At 40.8% G+C, this 18,549-nt stretch overlaps 1 protein-coding gene across 6 annotated transcripts; it reads right to left on the bottom strand.

Annotated features, from left to right (window-relative positions):
- Positions 1 to 2,679: 2,679 nt before the first annotated feature.
- On the bottom strand, positions 2,680 to 11,012 carry LOC128509999 (histone-lysine N-methyltransferase set-1-like). 6 transcript variants are annotated; one of them, XM_053481925.1, is made up of 11 exons: positions 10,412 to 11,012; positions 9,874 to 10,003; positions 9,628 to 9,790; positions 8,040 to 8,232; positions 7,349 to 7,417; positions 7,056 to 7,121; positions 6,752 to 6,820; positions 6,575 to 6,646; positions 4,304 to 4,381; positions 3,159 to 3,203; positions 2,680 to 3,062 (listed from the first exon to the last, which is right to left on the bottom strand). In XM_053481925.1, the coding sequence occupies exons 2-9, from the start codon at positions 9,989 to 9,991 to the stop codon at positions 4,304 to 4,306; spliced, it is 828 nt and encodes a 275-aa protein (XP_053337900.1). In that variant the 5' UTR covers positions 9,992 to 10,003; positions 10,412 to 11,012; the 3' UTR covers positions 2,680 to 3,062; positions 3,159 to 3,203. The 6 variants fall into 6 exon arrangements, 4 of the variants coding, with proteins under 4 accessions (XP_053337900.1, XP_053337897.1, XP_053337901.1 ...); XM_053481922.1 differs by having other exon boundaries at positions 4,308 to 4,381; XM_053481926.1 differs by having other exon boundaries at positions 4,308 to 4,381; positions 9,661 to 9,790.
- Between the last annotated feature and the right edge of the window lie 7,537 nt (positions 11,013 to 18,549).

Raw genomic sequence — 18,549 nt, 5'->3', positions numbered from 1 at the left:
AAAAAAGGAAATGAGTTGAGACGTCAGTGACAGTGAGTGTGATCATAAAGGGGAAGATTCTGAACAATGGCCACGCCCACCACACCCTGAATAGAGTAGTTTATTTACACACACACACACACACAATAAATAGTAAAGCTGAATGTTATAGTCTGCACCATGTTGCACATATAACGTTTCAGTGTTAGCAGCATTAGCACCAGAGTTAGCATTTGCATATCTGCTCTATGGTGTGTGGTATCTAGCATGTCTGTAAAGCATTAGCATTTAAAGGTAGCGTGTTTTTTTTTTGTTCGGAGTTTAAACTTCTTAAATCTCATGCAGTAACGCGTTCACTGTAGCACTACGGTCTGGGGAGGGGGAGGGGGGATGGGGTAGGGGCGGGTTTCACTCTTCTCTCACCCTTTCCTGTTTATTCTCTCCATCATTTACTCTATTGCTCCTCAAATCTGAGTAGAGTTCAGTCGCTTATCCCAGTGTGTGTGTCTGTGTGTGTGTGTGTGTTTGGGGGGGAATGGGCGAGAGAGCGAGAGAGGGGCAGCGAGGCTAAAAAGATAAACAGGGGGAAGGAAAGAGGGAGTGAAAAATTCATAGCATACTTTGTGGAGACAAAACAGCTGGCTTAGATTTACAGAGAGAGAGAGGGAGAGAGAGAGAGAGAGAGAGAGAGAGAGAGAGAGACAGACAGAGAAAGAGAGAGAGACAGAGAGAGAGAAAGGGAGAGAGAGAGGGAGAGAGAGAGAGTACTCTTATTTTATATATATTTATTTATTGTTACCCTCGCTATACTGTGTTAATTTTTCTCTCCAGTCCTGGTATTATTCAATTCAGTTCAATTTTATTTGTATAGCGCTTTTAACAATCGACAACGTCACAAAGCAGCTTTACACAATCAAAAGAATTATTTAAGTTTGTATGAAATGTGAATTTGTATGAAGCAAAATGGTCAGTTTGTCCCTGGTGAACGAGCCGAGGGTGACAGTGGCAAGGAGAAACTCCCTGAGATGGTAATAGGAAGAAACCTTGAGAGGAACCAGACTCAACAGGGAACCCATCCTCATCTGGGTGATAACAGATAGAAATAACATCATGTGTGTTGTGCAGGTGAAAGTACAATATAACAGAAGTTGTGTAGATTAACATGAAGTTAAAATCACAGGGAGCCAATGGAGTGAAGATAAGATAGGGGTGATGTGCTCGTATCTTCTGGTTCTAGTGAGGACTCTCGCTGCTGCATTCTGGACTAGCTGAAGCTTATTTATGTATCTAGCTGAACAACCAGACAGTAAGGCATTACAATAGTCCAACCTAGAGGTGATAAAAGCATGAACTAGTTTTTCTGCGTCGTTTAGCGACAATAAATTTCTTATTCTGGCAATATTTCTGAGGTGAAAGAATGCTATCCTGGTAATATTATCTACATGTGCTTCAAATGAAAGGCTGGAATCTATAATCACACCAAGGTCTTTTACTGAGGTGGGTGAGTGTGTGTGTGTGAGTGTGTTTGTGTGGGGTTGTGTTTGTGTGTAAGTGTGTGTGGGGTTGTGTGTGTGTTAGTGTGTGTGCGGGTGTGTGTGTGTGTGTGTGTGTGCAGGGTTGTGTGTGTGGGATTGTGTTTGTGTGAGTGTGTGTGTGTGTGTGTGTGTGTGTGTGGGATTGTGTGTGTGAGTGTGTGTGTGTGCGGGGTTGTGCTGTAAGACAGAACTAATCAGTGCGTGCGGTCCTGACTGTAGCTCCCCGAGTTTCATAATGTGTGTGTTTGATCTGCATTTATACACACCTCCTGGGTAGAGTTAAAGTACACACACACACACACACACACACAACATTTTGTGAATTTGGTCACACACTAGTGCTTTAATCAAAAGCATACACACACTGGTGTGAAGTGGAAATTGAATTTAAAAACAGGCAAACTGAAACACAACCGGAACACAGTATTAGACACACACACACACACACACACACACATACTGGTTTTTGTGGTTTATAAGGTCTTTAAAGGCCAAACCAGTAGGGTGGTGGTTTAAGGGGACCCACCTTTCCCAATGCTTTACAGAGATGAGAATACTATCAAAAAATTTCTTTTGTTCTGCAGAAAAAGAACCTCACTCAGGATTTCCTATACACACAACAGAACTCAAAATAAGATAACATGATATTTAAGTGGTATATAAGGCCTTCCCCGCCCACTCCTAAAAGTACCCGCCCCTGTGAAAATTGGGGTTTACTAGGTCCTACTGATTTATGACGCCTTGCAGTTTACAACACACAGAAAAAGTAAATTTGCTAGTTTATAGGAACAAATGTGTTTTACTGGCACATTATAGTAAACAACACACAAACATGACAATACTGTGCATTGCCAGGACCAAGGTGATTTGAAAGAACCGTTTTGCAAATACAACACACAATAAAAGATCTTACAGTACTACAGGGACAAATGTGTTTTATTGGAACATATCCAAATGCAACACACAAAATTTACAACAGTGCATTGCCAGGATAAACACAAGTACTATTATATAAAATTATCCCTTAGATAATATTGAAAAACTTTTTTTTAGTTCAAGCATGCCAAGTGAAGAAACAGACATCCATCATGTACAACTATGTACTTTCATAGGCATCTTAATCCATTGAACTATTCAAAACAATCTAAATAAAACAAGGCATAGCTATATATATAATCAATAAAACATAAGATGAAACCTAAACCAGTTATTCAAAATAAAATGTTAAAGCAGAATTTAAGAACAACTGTAGAATTTAAAAACAATCTGCTGCATATATAAATGAAAAACAAAATAAGTGGACAAAAAAATCTTAAAGAAATAACGTACTTGCTTGTGTATCACTTATTTTGGGCTTTCCTTTTCAAGCAAAGACCTCCATTTCTTACAAAGTCTAACACTGCTGGCATTCAGACAAAGTGCCGAGTTTCCCTTTAGTTATATGTGCTTTCAAAAGTTTCATCACAGTTGTAAAAAAAATCTCAGCATTGGACCAACACACTCTTCAACTTATTCATGGGTTCCCAATCTTTGTCCCGGACTCATTTCCTGTACATAAGAATACTTACTTTATTAAGCCTGAATTTTGTGGGAGGTTCATGTACTTACATTGCTGGCTATATTCCAATGTATAATCTCAGGTACCTTGAGAAACTTCAGGAGGTGTTTCAGTGGGCATCTTCTGAATACCTGCAAGACATAAGCAATGCACTGATGAGAAACCTCAACAGTTCTTAAGCACATACCCAAAATTCTAATTATACGGCCAGCAAACATCTGAAGAAAATACAATATGTAAAACAACCTATATTGATCACTGCTACTCTGAATTCTAAAAAAAGAACATTCTACGAACAGTGATGCATGGTGGTGGAAATGTAAGGTCTGGGGCTTCTTTTTGCTGGGCCGAAAATAGGCCAAAGTGGGGCCCAAAATGAGTGGTGCAACAAGTCAAGCCAAGTCATTTTACAGCCAAGTGATACTATTTATCCTTTCCTGATTTTTCTGTATTTCCATCATGTTTATTCTACGTAAAGCTGCTTTATAACTACTACTTTATGACAATTGAGAAAAGCTATATACAGGTAAAACCAGATATTTACATTCACTTGAAAAATTAATTAATAATACTAAATAAAAAAAAAACCTTTTGTTCCTTTACTGTCAAACATTAAATCAAAGTAAAACAGGAAAACTTTTGTACCCTTATTTTTTTCAGTAAAGAAAGAACTGTTTTTTTTTCTGAAAGTGTATGTAAATATCTGGTTTCAACAAGGTTTCATTGACTTAAGTTGAACAAGTAGTTCAAGTGTACATTCTCAAGTTTTATAAAAGGTAATTTTATGCATATTGGTGTCAATATGAAAGAGATTTTACCTATAATCTCCCTGAATTGTACATCTGCATAATAGGAACTTCCCCATGTACTGCAACACTATACATACAGCATATGCCTTAAAATATTGCCACTACAGTATGGACATCACATATTTAATGGAAATTATAAAAACACTTTATAAAACCTGACCATATACAGTTCAACCACTTAACAACTTGCTTGATTACAAATTTAAAGCTGTGTAATACAGAGGAAAAGTATATTTAAAGGAAAGAAATAACTAAATTCGTCCTAAATATAGCATCTCTAATTTCAACAATATTCTAGTCATGCACTAATTAATAAATGTAAACATTTCAACTATATAAAACATTTAGTCTATAGGTTATTATTCCCTAAATACAATTATGGGTTAAAAAATTAACAGATATACATAAAGATGAGTCCATACCTACATGATTAGAGGCACCAGCAGGAACGTTATCTTCAGCATCAGGTCCACTGGCTTCACACTGTCACACAATCTCACCTTAAAGTAAAAGTGACATGAGAAATGTCAAAATGTGTTTAACATGCACACAACATCAAACATGGACTAAAATGACTGCAGAGTTTCTGTTAAAATTTGCTGAGGCCCAGGGCAAAATCATGAAGAGCAGTACTGTCCCTTTCCTGAAAACTTGCAGCATTTTTTACACATCGCCAGCATGTCTATGATTAAAAACAATCATTCTTGCAAGTGTTGCTTTGGCTAGATCAATGTAGACCTGAGATGATGTTTCTTTGAGTTTCCCAAACGCCATATTTGCAGTCTTCTCAAGGAACTGATAAAGACACTGTACATCTTGGGTGAATGATAGTGTTAATGGTTTGTTAAATTTGGCCTCAATCAGTGTAACTAAGGCAGTGTGTGAAATCAACTCTCTGAAGTATAGAGCTTTTTAAAGGCATCTGTTGATGTTCTGTATGTCTTTATGGACCCTTGCTTTGTGCACTGGTGTGCAGTCATGTTGGAACTGGTGTGAGGTTGTTTTTCAGGGGTTTCAGCCCTTTATTTCCAGTGAAAAACTCTGAATGCTCAAGCATAGCAAGACATTTTAGACAATTTCATCCTTTCAACTTTTTGGGGACCGGTTAGGGATGTCCCCTTCCTGTTCCTGATTGTGTGAAGCTGCTTTGGGACAATGCCAATTGTTAAAAGCGCTATTTAAATAAAATTGAATTTAATTGTTCCAACATGACTGCACACGAGTGCACAAAGCAAGGTCCATAAAGACATGGATGAGCACGTTTGGTGTGGAAGAACTTGACTAGCTGTCAAAAGTAACTGTACTCGTAAGGAAAAAAAAAGTGTCACTTACATCAACTTCTTGGATGCCTTTTTATCTGATGTATCCTGTTGTTCTGGTGTCGGTGAATTCTTAAATGATGTCATCTAAAAACAGTTGTAAAGGTTTAAAATATTTACAGGCATAAAGCAAGCAAACATTTTTTTCCATGCCATTTCATGTGATCAGTCGACTTAGCAATCTTATTTCGTTACTACCTTTTACACAGAAGTGGCTATACTCCTGTATAGGCAGACTGTATATACAGACTTAAATATTTAATTTATCAATTAACTTACATCAGTCAATTAACTTACATCAGTCAATTAACTTACATCAGTCAATTAACTTGCATCATAGACATGCTTAATCTTGGCTATCGCTATTCAGCTTACAGTTTAAGCTGCAATTGTGTTTCTATATATAAATTTTAAATTAAAATTTTGCATTTCCTTGGCCCAAAGAATCATCTCCCACCCCGTGTCCCTGTTAAAAACAAGTGTCCTCATAAACAAGGTTTTTGTAAAACTAACAACACACTGAGATTCTTCAGTCAGATCAAACACTGAGAACATGTTCTGAGGATGTCCTAATAAAACAGTGTTCTCTTAAAACTGGTTTCAGTCATACACAATTTTATAAACACTAATACAGTACACTGTCCCAATAATAACTATTGTCCTCATAGACAAGGTTTTTGTAAAACTCACAACACACAGATTCTTCAGTCAGGACATACTCTTAGAACATGTTCAGGGGGATGTCCTTATAAAACAGATTTATGTCTTACACAACTTTATCAACACTACAAAACACTTTCCCAATAATAATTCGACTGTTTTAAGAGTTCTGCAATGTTTTTTTTTTATTACTCCAATTCAGGTGTTTATAACAGTATTCTTTCAGTATTTACACTTTCCTCAGATGGTGATATGGCTGTTTACACAGCGTGTAGAGTTATTGATATGAGGTGTACGCTGGTCAGTTTCTGTGACTCTACACAAGGCCTTTCTGATTGGTTGTATGTTGCTAAGTATCAAGTCATAACATTCTACCCCTGCTTTGTTCCACATTGTACATGTTTGGCACCACAATGCGGTGTTAACCCTGCAGAAGCGGTGTGGATCCTGCTACAGAGCAGTGTTTTAGAACAACATGTAAAATGCTGTGATAATCCCACTCCTTAATTTCAAGTGTGAAACACTCCTTTACATGGAGTTAAAAGTAGGGTTTAGAAAGATGATAACCTGGGGTTAGGCACAGTGTGGAACGGTGTATACAAACACATTCACACAGTATTAAAACCTATACTGACAATGTGTTGTTCCAGTTTTAATAAAAAAGGTGAAATACTGTAAATAATGTCTAACAAATCCATCTAAATATTTAAATACCTGTTCAAGTCCTTGTGTTGATAAGCAAAAGCTCAGCTCCTCTTTAACCAACGACTCTTTGACAGGATAAACCTGGAAATATTAAGAATAGAAAAACATCCAGATATTAGACTTATAGCTCAATAGGTAAAGACTACAGGTAATCATTTTCCTGAATCATGTAATTCTCAATATTACCTTCTCCCCACCGTTCTTCTCAATATAATTCTGCTTCTCTGAGGACAATTGGGCCATACCAAGGGTAACCTGAAATTCAAGAAAAAGAAAAATATTCTACTACAGGCAAGGGGTTTGAATATTAAATTCTACTTCAGCTCTGACTTCTGACTGAGATGAGGTGTTTAATTCATGGGTAGAATGCTGAACAAAACAATTATCAAGTTATATTCAGCTACAGAAAGGTAGAACACTGCACTAAATGTGTACGTCAACACAGTTCTCACAAACACGACTTTACTTAAATGCAGAATAACTAATTTACCTCATCTGTTACTACGGTCAGTTCTTCACAGGCAGCACTGTCTGATGGCAACTCGCTTATCGGGCACTAAGAAATAAAATTTCACATTCAGAAACACTGTTACTAAGAGAAAGAAAAAACACTTATCCAGCAGAATATCAAACAATGTATACAAAAGATAAAGTCAAAGTTTGCATATTCAGAAAATAAAAACGCTACAATGTCCACACTGTGCACAGATATAATAAACAGTGCACACATTTGTAAGAGTAACTGTAATCGTAAGAATAACACTTTACTCTTTTCTACATCACCTTTTTGGATGCCTTTTTATCTGCTGTATCTTTTTGTTCTGGAGGTGGTGAATTCTTAGACGATGTCATCTAAAAAAAGTTTTGAAGGTTTTAAATATTTACGGGCATAAAGCAAGCAAACAAAAATATTTTTATGCTATTTCATGTAATCAGTCGACTCAGCAATCTTATTTCTTATAATCTTATAAAGCTTTCACACAGAAGTGGCTATACTACTGTATATGCAAACTTAAATATTGAATTTATCAAAAGTCAGTTAACTTACATTACAGACATGCTAAATATTGGATATCGCTATTTAGCTCACAGTTTGAGCTGCAATTGTGTTTCTCCATGTGCCAATGTTTTCGCAATGAATGCTAAACATGTTGCATGCGAACAGGCACATCAGCACTGTTTTAGACCTGATACCAATTTATAAACGCTAATACAGAACACTGTCCCAAGAACTAGCGTCCTTATGGACTATCCCTAACAACACAGTGAGCATGATTCCATAGACAAAGGATGCAAAAAAAAAAAAAAAAAACTTTGAAGGGAAAAATTAGCATCCTGCTCCTGAACTTATAGCAACAGACTGTAAGACACATTCTCTGGCAGAAACCAGATGTTAAGTGTGTTAAACTGCTTAAAGCATTTAATATACACCAATCCTTTAAAATAATGCACAAAATTACTAACATCTACATACCTTGCATCGCCATGGCCACTCAGAATCGCCGTAATTGTATGTGATCTCTTCACCAGGACAGATGCTTCTTATGGCAAATAAACAAAGATGAGGTTTACCATCCACACGGATGGTCTTCATTCTGCAGTTTGGTTTTAGATGATCATCATTCACCAGTCTCCCAAGGGAGCCATCATCCAGGGCTGCATCAACACTGAACAAATGACAGTGAATCTCTTAATAATACATTACTATTACAATAATACATACTTCTTATTCCAAATAGACACAACAACTGAGAATATCAGCACCAAAAGCTTCTCATCGAATATTATATTATTTGAAAACATGATCATTGAATATTTAATGGTCAATGGTCTTTAAGAAAATAAAACTGGGCCCATATTTACTAAGCATCTCAATCACTCATAGGAATCAAAGTTTATTTAGGACTAAAGACAGTCTCACCTCAGAGAAGGACATATAGGTTATTTATAAAGCTTTCTATTCTTACTTTCGGCAAGGAGTAAGACTGCGACAAGGAAAGTGTGAGACGTCACTTTTTACGACACAGAGCCGCAAAGTAGTCTGCACATTATAGGAGGTGTTGTAAAGTGTACAAAGTTTTAAACGGTGAAAAAGTGAAATGCTAAAATCAGCGGCAGTTATGTGAAGGTTTTATGCACATGAACAAAACCTATAGATGCGTGACTCGCTGCATGACGTTATTCTAATCACTCTGCTCCAATCACAACTGATTAAAGCCCCTATAATAGAGCTGTCTAGGTCAGTCATAATCTGATCAACATGACTTCAAATAAAACGAGAGGATGAGAGTGTTTTGCTTGTGGCGAAGGGAGTAAAATGTAAAGAAATAATTGAAGTAATATTCTGTCCTACTCTTACCTCTAAAGATAAAAAGTCAATGGATGCAATATGTAAAAGCATCAGAGTAACCAGTCAGTTTGTTACACGTACCCCTGAGGAGTGAGAAACATGGGGATACGCCATGCTAATGAAACGATGAAGTGCTGCTCATAACAAGGAAACAAGAAAACAGTTCACTTAAATAATTTAATACAAGATAAAATGTATATATGAATATAATTCTTTTAATATGTGCCATGGATTATGCATTCATGCTGCATGGTGGGGAAATGTGCGTGATCTATGAAGTTTAATTTATTATTTCGGACTGCTGGAATTAGTAGCCAGAGAAAAAGTTTTACTCCCCCACCCCATTTTTGTCTAAACATGCCCGTTATGAGCTTTGTGCTCTAAGCATCTCTCCTCTACACGTGTTACTGCCTGAACACCACTTCCTCACTATTCCTAACCAGTTAGGACACCTCCGGCGCTCTCCAACATTTTGGTGAAGATAGGAATGATTTCCTATTTTAACAATCTTGATGAATAGTTCTTACCCCTCCCCACTCATGAAAATAAGGCCAAAATAGCGTCATTCTGAAGTTTTTGACCATTTAGGAATTGCAGTAGGAGCGATTTCCGACTCTGAGACGCTTGGTGAACATGAGCCCTGATCATTAGTGCTAAATAACCATGCAAATAACTTCCACATCTCCCCCACGTATATAATATTTGTACATACCAAAGGAATTTGCCGTTGAATCGAAATTCATACATGAACACTTTGAGGGCATCATGATATATTCTTCGCCTCCGCTCACATTCTTCTCTGCTTATGAGATCCCCTCTGTACTCCAATAGGAAATCTCCCTTATCAAAGTCAGTACAACTAAACACACCTCTCCCTAAACAAGAGGAGTACAGCATGTCATGTACCTGAGACATTAATTATTAATTAAACAATCCCACCTTAACATGTTACACTTACCTTTAAACTCATTTATAAACCGAGCTTCCAGACCATCTTGTTCTTTCTTCTTAAGGCTGAAGGTTGTGGCCTCCTCCAGTGGACTGGGCTTCCTCCTCCTCCTCCTCCTCATCATCATGTTTTAATCAGACTGTTTCACAGAGGAAAACCTCCTTTATACCACTTCATTTATGGTCAAATTCATATTAATCTGTGTTTATTTATAATTTGTGTTAATTTATATGTTTATCTTAACCAGAACACTGTACTGTGAGTCCCCTCTCACCCCCCCTCCCCCAAACAAAGACTGTAGTCATGACGACGCGCTACCGTGACGTCACAGGCGCGTGTCACACGCTCAATTTATATATATATAAATATAATTAAACAGTTTAAAACTAACTGACCAAAAGTTAAATTAATATTTTAAACACTTATATGTATCCGCGCGCGCCTTTAACAGCGCACGCGACACTTTCTGGCGCCGTTTAACTGACATAAACAAACCAAACTAACTCACGTGCAGTAATTAAACCGATTAAACGGCGTCATAACTCACCTTTCATATGCCAGCGGCTTCCGACACCGATGTCCTCTTCTCCAGGGTGCAGAGAGTCCAAACTCGATATTAATTCGTCGTGTATTATATTACTTTACAAACTCCGAGGATTAAAACCCCGCTGTATTAAATCACCTGCAGCTGTGTCTTAAAGGAAGTCCCTCCTCTTAGCGAGGCCTTATATGTGCACGGTCCCTCTAAGGTCCCGCCCCTTAGCGGAAGCGCTTCTCCTGCTACTGCTGGCCAATCACCGACGAGGATTCTTGTAGCCAGCCAATCAGAGACCGGGAAAACTTACACTTGTGTATATATGCAAATTCTTAATGACGTAGGTGCAGTTCCGCGACCGGTCTACAGGGGCGCATGGAGGGGTTAGAGAACACACAGTGTGTGGTATTTTTTCAGGTTTATGTGGTCTATACGGCCATGGGGCCAAAAACGGTACAGAATTGATCCCTAGACTGAGATAAGGACTGCTACAAGGTCGGATTTATAAGGACATGGCCCCTGTCCTCATAAACGGAAATGTCCCTTTAATGCTGGTGCGTATTCAGGTCAAAAGTCCTCTTAAACCACAAAAACCAACACACACACACACACACACACACACACACACACACACACACACACACACACAGAGGGCCTGATGTGTACCAGACAGAACTGTCAATCTTTTTATAAATAATTATTTAAACTGGACCTCATCGAATTTGCAGCTGTGAATGTGCGCGCAAACACACACACACACACACGCACGCACGCACACACACACACACACACACACACACACACACACACACTCACTCATAGGTGTCCTTACTGGAAAGTGTAATATTCTCCTGTATTTTTGCACACTTCTCATCAAGCTGTGTTTATCTCTCCATCTCACACACTGGTTCACACACACACACACACACACACACACACAGATTGATCAGATCACACATGGGTTCTGTGTGTGTGTGTGTGTGTGTGTGTGAACCAGTCATTCAGAAGGAATTGGATTCTTTCTTCCTTACTCCCTGCTTGACCCATAACCCCGTCTCCATGGAAACAGACACTACTGCTCACACCCCTTTATAAACTTGTGTTTGTTTCAGTGTGTGTGTGTGTGTGTGTGTGTGTGTGTGTTTGTTGAAGAAAATCAACCTCAATCACACACATCTTCACCTAAGTTTATTTGAAAGCCACAAAAAGGGTCTCACACACACTCACCACACACACACACACACACACACACACACACACACAGGGTCACATGGTTTTCATCAAGCTTTCCATTTCCTTTTCATTAGAGCTGACACACACACGATCACACACACATGTTCTCTCTCTGACACACACACACACACACACACACTGTCGGGTGTGTTTTGCTTCTTGGCTTTTCACTCAGAACTCATACCTCAATTCCCCTGGAGAATACACACACACACATACACACACACTCTCTCTTACACACACACACACACGCACACGCATACTGTACACACACACACACACACTCTCTTTCTCTCTCTGTCTCTCTCTCTTACACACACACACACACACACACACAAGTTCATTGCTCTACATCTGTTAAGGTCGCTCTGGTTAAGCGTATAGGTCATAACCTTTGACCTTTAAGGATCAGGCAGTGTGTCGCTATTTCTAACTGTCAACTGCAATTTACAGCAATATACCTTCATCACACACACAGACGCACACACACACACACACACGCACGCACACACGCACGCACGCACACACACACTCACACACACACACACTGTCCATGTGTCCAAGTGTAAGTAAAATGCTGTACTGTGTTATGTCTGTCTGCAGTGTGTCTCAACTGTGTGTGTGTGTGTGTGTGTGTGTGTTTGCGCGGCTAATGTCATGAGCAGCTGTCATATCGCCCAAAAAACACAAAAGCTACCTCTTGTTTCATATTGTGTGTGTGTGTGTGTGTGTAAAATTCCAAATGAGCAAATGTCTCATCCATCACATATTGTCACAATATTATTCTACCAATTATACCCTTCTTTTAACACACACACACACACACACACACACACACACACACAGACTTAATTGTCAGCAGTAACTCATTCAGTGACCTCTTATTCTATAACCACCAAACCGTGTGTGTGTGTGTGTGTGTGTGTGTGTATCTTTATGTCATCATCATAACTCATTTACCCCTCACATAAACACATAGGTACCGGGATATGACACACACCCTTTAAGTGTGTGTGTGTGTGTGTGTGTGTGTGTGTGTTACCTGAGCATCTGTGAAAGTGACCTAGTTCGTCACTTCACACTTCTTCATTACAACTGTATAAATATGCCATTCACACACACACACATGCACACACACACACACACACACACACACACACACACATCTACCTTTCTTTTATCAGCATTAGGTCACTATTTTTCCTCTCCTAATATCTTTCTTTATTACATCTCTCTTTCTCTCTCTCTCCCACACACACACACACACACACACACACACACACACACACACCTCCTAAGGTAATGAGAATACCTGTCACTCAGCGTCTGACTGAATGAGAGATAAAACAGTCGGAGGTCATGTGACTTCCTGCTGCTGCTTCAGTAATGACATCAATTAAGAACAGATCCGGCCTGGAGGATACCTGATACACACACACACACACCTACACACACACACACACACACACACACACACACACACACACACACACACACGTATAACTTACTCTAGTTGTGTCTAACTCAGTGTATTTATTCCTCCTCTCTGGTGTACTGAGGATCTGATCCTACAGGTTTATTTCTTTTATAATCTTTAATAAAGAGTGAAGGGTTCTCACGCTGGGGTACGGGGAGGTCCGGGTTCTCCACTACGGGTTCTGCAGGAGTTCTGGACAAAGGGGGAGGTGTGTGAATCATTATCTTTATTAATCTTTAGATGTGTGTGTATCAGGTATCCTTCAGGCCGGATCTGTTCTTAATTGATGTGTGTGTGTGTGTGTGTGTGTGTGTGTGTGTGTTTGCATCCACACACAGTATATGATTCTGGTCATGTGTCTACCTGCTTCGTGTGAGCTTCACCTGTGTGAGTCTCTACAAACCACCACGCCACCTAGTGTCTGGTACCAACAGAACCCATGAGCATCGGGTCAATCCTGTACTGGAGGTCTTGGAGGTCCAGGGTCCAGCTGAGTTTCCGGCTTACACACCTAAATTAAATCTCCAGTGGTCAGGGGTTCAGGGGTAGCTCAGTGGTTAAGGCATTGGACTGCAGTTCAGAAGGTCTCAGGTTCAAACCCCACAACACACCGTTTGGCCCTTGAGCGAGGCCCTTAACCCTCAGATGTATAATGAGATGTACAGTAAGCCACTCTGGATAGGGGGATGTGACAAGTGCCATAGTGTGTGTGTGTGTATGAGTGAAAGTAGCCCATGCTGGGACTCAGGGCACAAAGAGACAAAGACACGCGCTGTTAAACAGGGACGGAACCTAGCTGTCCACGATCCTGGTGGGCGGAGCCGTCAGGTGTACACCTGTACACAGGTAGCAGATAGACACAGGTGTGTGTAGTTTAACTTTATCAGGTCATTACAGTTCAGTTGCGCACTATAAAGCGTTCTGTAAAGGCCAGTATCTCTGCAAGTCCAGATGAGATGTCCCACTGAGCGTCCGGCTCCCTCACTGTCGTCCTCCGCCCACTTCACGTCATACGTCACACGTCCCTGCACGTGTCGTTATTGGAAACGTACACATCAGTTTCCTTTATAAATCCTAATAATGCAGGTTTATTGGTGCAAGCAATAAAGAAATCATTTTTAAACTGTAAATGTTTCTCTTGAGAGTCTTTTGTTTCATTGAATATTAAACTTTAGAAAAATTTTAATAGAAAAAGCCTTAAAAAAGTTCCAATGCATAATGTAGAGTCATGTGTAAAAGTTTTTTGTATAAACATAATTAAAATGAAGCGATCGTCGCAGGTCTCAGTATTCGGCAAATACAACCTCAGACCAACAACAACATGGGACTCATTTACACTGTACCATTATTAATTTAACAGAAATAAGGGCGAAAATAAAATAAATAAATAAATGAGGCCAATACTAAACACCTCCCTAGTTCAGTAGCTTGTAGATCCACCTTGAGCAGCAATAACTTGACGTACTGGTCTCCTGGATGACTTCATCCATCTCTCATGTCCAGCTCTCTTTCTTTCTCTCTCTCGTGTTAATACACACCTGAATGCTCCAGACCGGCAAACTGCCAAAACTTCTAGTTTTGTAGAGCTCTGCACACCTGCTGATGATCTAATAATCAAGGGCTGATGATTAGCAACACCTGCCTGCAACTTACCCTCTTAAATCCTGTGGAAGCTCTGAGGGGGTACTTATTATCGCCCACATGCTTTTGTTTTGGCCCCAATTTAGTTCAATAAATCACATGTTGTTGTTGTTGTTCTGAGGTTGTAGTTGCAGAATCCTGAGACCCGCTCAGTCAAAGGACTTTTATTTTGTTTTTACCAAGAAAACACATTGAAATAAAGGGGGCACTAACTTTTACACTTGACTGTGTTCATGAGAACGTCAGGAAAAGTTCATTTAACCCGGCCTTCAGCTCAGTGTTCCTCTGCTGCGCTCCTCCTCTGAATGAGCGGTGTGTGTTCCGGGAGTCAGGGTTCTGCGGCCCGCCCGGCGCGTCCCTCCACACCTGGAAGTGTTTAACTTCACTCTGAAATATTTTACACTTCCGACTCTCACGTTGAGCTCTGATCTGAAAACCTAATCAGCGTCACTCGGCCCGCCTCGTACCTCCGCCCGCTCCGCTCCGTCCTGCCTTCACACTCGTCGGCACAAAGGGTTCCTGTGTTCCTGCTCAATCTGATGTGGTTCTAATTTACTACAATAACCAGAGAGGAGAGAAGAGTGTGGACGCAGGACCACAGGAAGCCTGGACACGTCCCTGACGCTCTCCGGGTGTAGCGCCACCTGCTGTAAAACACGCCAAACTTTCACACACAGATTGAGACACATGTAAAGAGTTAATAGTCACATTTTCCTCCTACAGAATGACATGCAGGAACATACTTCTGCAAGTTTCAAATTTCAAAAGTTATTATTACGCAAAATTCTCAATTTAATGTCCTCGAGCAGCAACACGCGGGTACAACTCCAAGACTCCCACTGTGCAGAAAAAATATTAAATAAAAAAAAACCAAGCAATCTTTTTTTATTATAAATATGGATCCCACCCTGCCTCTGTCATGTGTGTGTGTGTGTGTGTGTGTGTGTGTTTGTGTGTATTTTCCAAAAACGGAAAAAGTTCTCCTTCCTCCTTTTCCTCTTTTTGTTTTTAATTATATTCTCTCTCTCTTGCTCGCTTGCTGTCCATTGGTAAGTAAATATAGTGTGTGTGTGTGTGTGTGTGTGTGCGTGTGTGTGCGTGTATGTGTGTGTGTGTGTGTGTGTGTGTCTGCGTGTATGTGTGTGTTGTTTGACTGCAACTTTAGACCTCATAAATTGTGCAATGGACAGAAGCATTCATTAATCTCCTTTAAAACTTTTTCTGTGTGTGTGTGTGTGTGTGTGTCCGGTATAAGACCACCCTCCCCTCCCCCACAGGTAGCACTTATACACAAAGCATGCTGGGTAATTCCATACAGGTGTGCTCTGCTAAAATACAAGCTGTCTGATTGAAAGCAGACTGTGTGTGTGTTTATGTGTGTGTGTTTATGTGTGTGTGTGTGTGTGTGTGTGCATTTGAAGGAATTCAGATTACTCATGTAACTCTGTAAAGATGTCTGTCCATCTAATGTCAAAATTGTTTAAATTCATACTTTGAGCAAGTGCGACAGGATGTGTGTGTGTGTGTGTGTGTGTGTGTGTGTGTTTGTGTGTGTGTGTGTGTGTATGCATGCTCGGTTGTGTGTGCATGTGTGCGTGTGTGTGTACGTATGTGTGTAAGTTAAGAGGTTTTAGAAAAAACTGTAAGCAGTATTAACATGTGTTTTTCTTTACTGTAAATCAGCTTGAAATATGATGTTTTGTATCTCAGTGTGTTTCATTGTGTGTTCAACAGTCATTCTGTGTGTGTGTGTGTGTGTGTGTGTGTGTGTGTGTGTGTGTGTGTGTGTGTGTGTGTGTGTGTGTGTGACAGTAATAACGCTGCGACATGAATATGTGGTGCCACGAGTAATAGGGTGCATTACTATAGGAACTCAAAAATTCTTACCTGTCAGTGGTGTACAGTAACTCCTCCCTCTTGTCAGCGGTGTACAGTAACTCCTCCCCCTGTCAGTGGTGTACAGTAACTCCTCCCCCTGTCAGTGGTGTACAGTTACTCCTCCACCTGTCAGTGGTGTACAGTAACTCCTCCACCTGTCAGTGGTGTACAGTAACTCCTCCCCCTCCCCCTTGTCAGTGGTGTACAGTAACTCCTCCCCCTGTCAGTGGTGTACAGTAACTCCTCCACCTGTCAGTGGTGTACAGTAACTCCTCCCCCTTGTCAGTGGTGTACAGTAACTCCTCCACCTGTCAGTGGTGTACAGTAACTCCTCCCCCTTGTCAGTGGTGTACAGTAACTCCTCCCCTTGTCAGTGGTGTACAGTTACTCCTCCCCCTGTCAGTGGTGTACAGTAACTCCTCCTCCTCCCCCTGTCAGTGGTGTACAGTAACTCCTCCCCCTGTCAGTGGTGTACAGTAACTCCTCCTCCTCCCCCTGTCAGTGGTGTACAGTAACTCCTCCACCTGTCAGTGGTGTACAGTAACTCCTCCCCCTTGTCAGTGGTGTACAGTAACTCCCCTACCTGTCAGTGGTGTACAGTAACTCCTCCCCCTTATCAGTGGTGTACAGTAACTCCTCCCCTTGTCAGTGGTGTACAGTAACTCCTCCCCCTGTCAGTGGTGTACAGTAACTCCTCCCCCTGTCAGTGGTGTACAGTTACTCCTCCCCCTGTCAGTGGTGTACAGTAACTCCTCTCCCTGTCAGTGGTGTACAGTAACTCCTCCTCCTCCCCCTGTCAGTGGTGTACAGTAACTCCTCCTCCTCCCCCTGTCAGTGGTGTACAGTAACTCCTCCACCTGTCAGTGGTGTACAGTAACTCCTCCCCCTTGTCAGTGGTGTACAGTAACTCCCCTACCTGTCAGTGGTGTACAGTAACTCCTCCCCCTTGTCAGTGGTGTACAGTAACTCCTCCCCTTGTCAGTGGTGTACAGTAACTCCTCCCCCTGTCAGTGGTGTACAGTTACTCCTCCCCCTGTCAGTGGTGTACAGTAACTCCTCTCCCTGTCAGTGGTGTACAGTAACTCCTCCTCCTCCCCCTGTCAGTGGTGTACAGTAACTCCTCCTCCTTCCCCTGTCAGTGGTGTACAGTAACTCCTCCTCCTCCCCCTGTCAGTGGTGTACAGTAACTCCTCCTCTTGTCAGTGGTGTACAGTAACTCCTCCCCCTGTCAGTGGTTTACAATAACTCCTCCTCCTCCCCTTGTCAGTGGTTTACAGTAACTCCTTCCCCTCTCCCAGTGTGTGCTCTGCCCAGCTAGATGTGGGAGTGTTTTATATCTATAATGATGAGTGCGTATTAAAAACTTTCAGAACAAAACGAATACATAGAAAGAGAGAGAGAGAGAGAGATGGACTGTTGCAAGACGAATAGTTCCACCTAAAGTCCAGTTCATTTCTCGCAGTACTATACACACATACACACACATACACACACATTCACAGGAAGGGTGTGAACTTGACCATAAGCCCAGATGATATCAATCAAGACCACAGTAACTCACATAGTAACCGTGTGTGTGTGTGTGTGTGTGTGTGTGTGTGTCTGGGTGAAAAACACCAGTAGATAAATTCTATGAATGAGAATAACTTAAACTCACAAACCCCCGAACCCACACAATCAGCCTAAATTCTTTACCTTCCCACACACACATACACACACACACACACACACACACACCCAGAGCTCCAACCACGCAAAAAAATTAAGCCTGGCTGTCCCAAGACTGCAATCTAAAGCAGAAACTGAAGCCAAGCTAAACACACACACGCACGCACACACACACACACACACACACACACACACAATGAAACTTTCAATGCTGCATTGAGAGATCCATAACCTCACTGGGTGACTGACGGAA

This window comes from Clarias gariepinus, chromosome 22 (genome assembly GCF_024256425.1).
Source record: "Clarias gariepinus isolate MV-2021 ecotype Netherlands chromosome 22, CGAR_prim_01v2, whole genome shotgun sequence".
NCBI lineage: Eukaryota > Metazoa > Chordata > Actinopteri > Siluriformes > Clariidae > Clarias > Clarias gariepinus.
Note: the sequence above shows the minus strand (reverse complement) of the source record. Positions and strands in the feature narration are given on the sequence as shown.

Bases quoted from the DNA above. Each gene is read 5' to 3' on its own strand.
- LOC128509999 (XM_053481922.1), bottom strand. From the start codon at position 9,991: ATGATGATGAGGAGGAGGAGGAGGAGGAAGCCCAGTCCACTGGAGGAG. The intron at 8,233-9,627 runs GTATGTACAAAT...TCATTTGTTCAG, and splicing joins TTCAACGGCAAATTCCTTTG to TGTTGATGCAGCCCTGGATG. The intron at 3,204-4,307 runs GTAGGTATGGAC...TATGTCTTGCAG, and splicing joins CTGCTGGTGCCTCTAATCAT to GTATTCAGAAGATGCCCACT.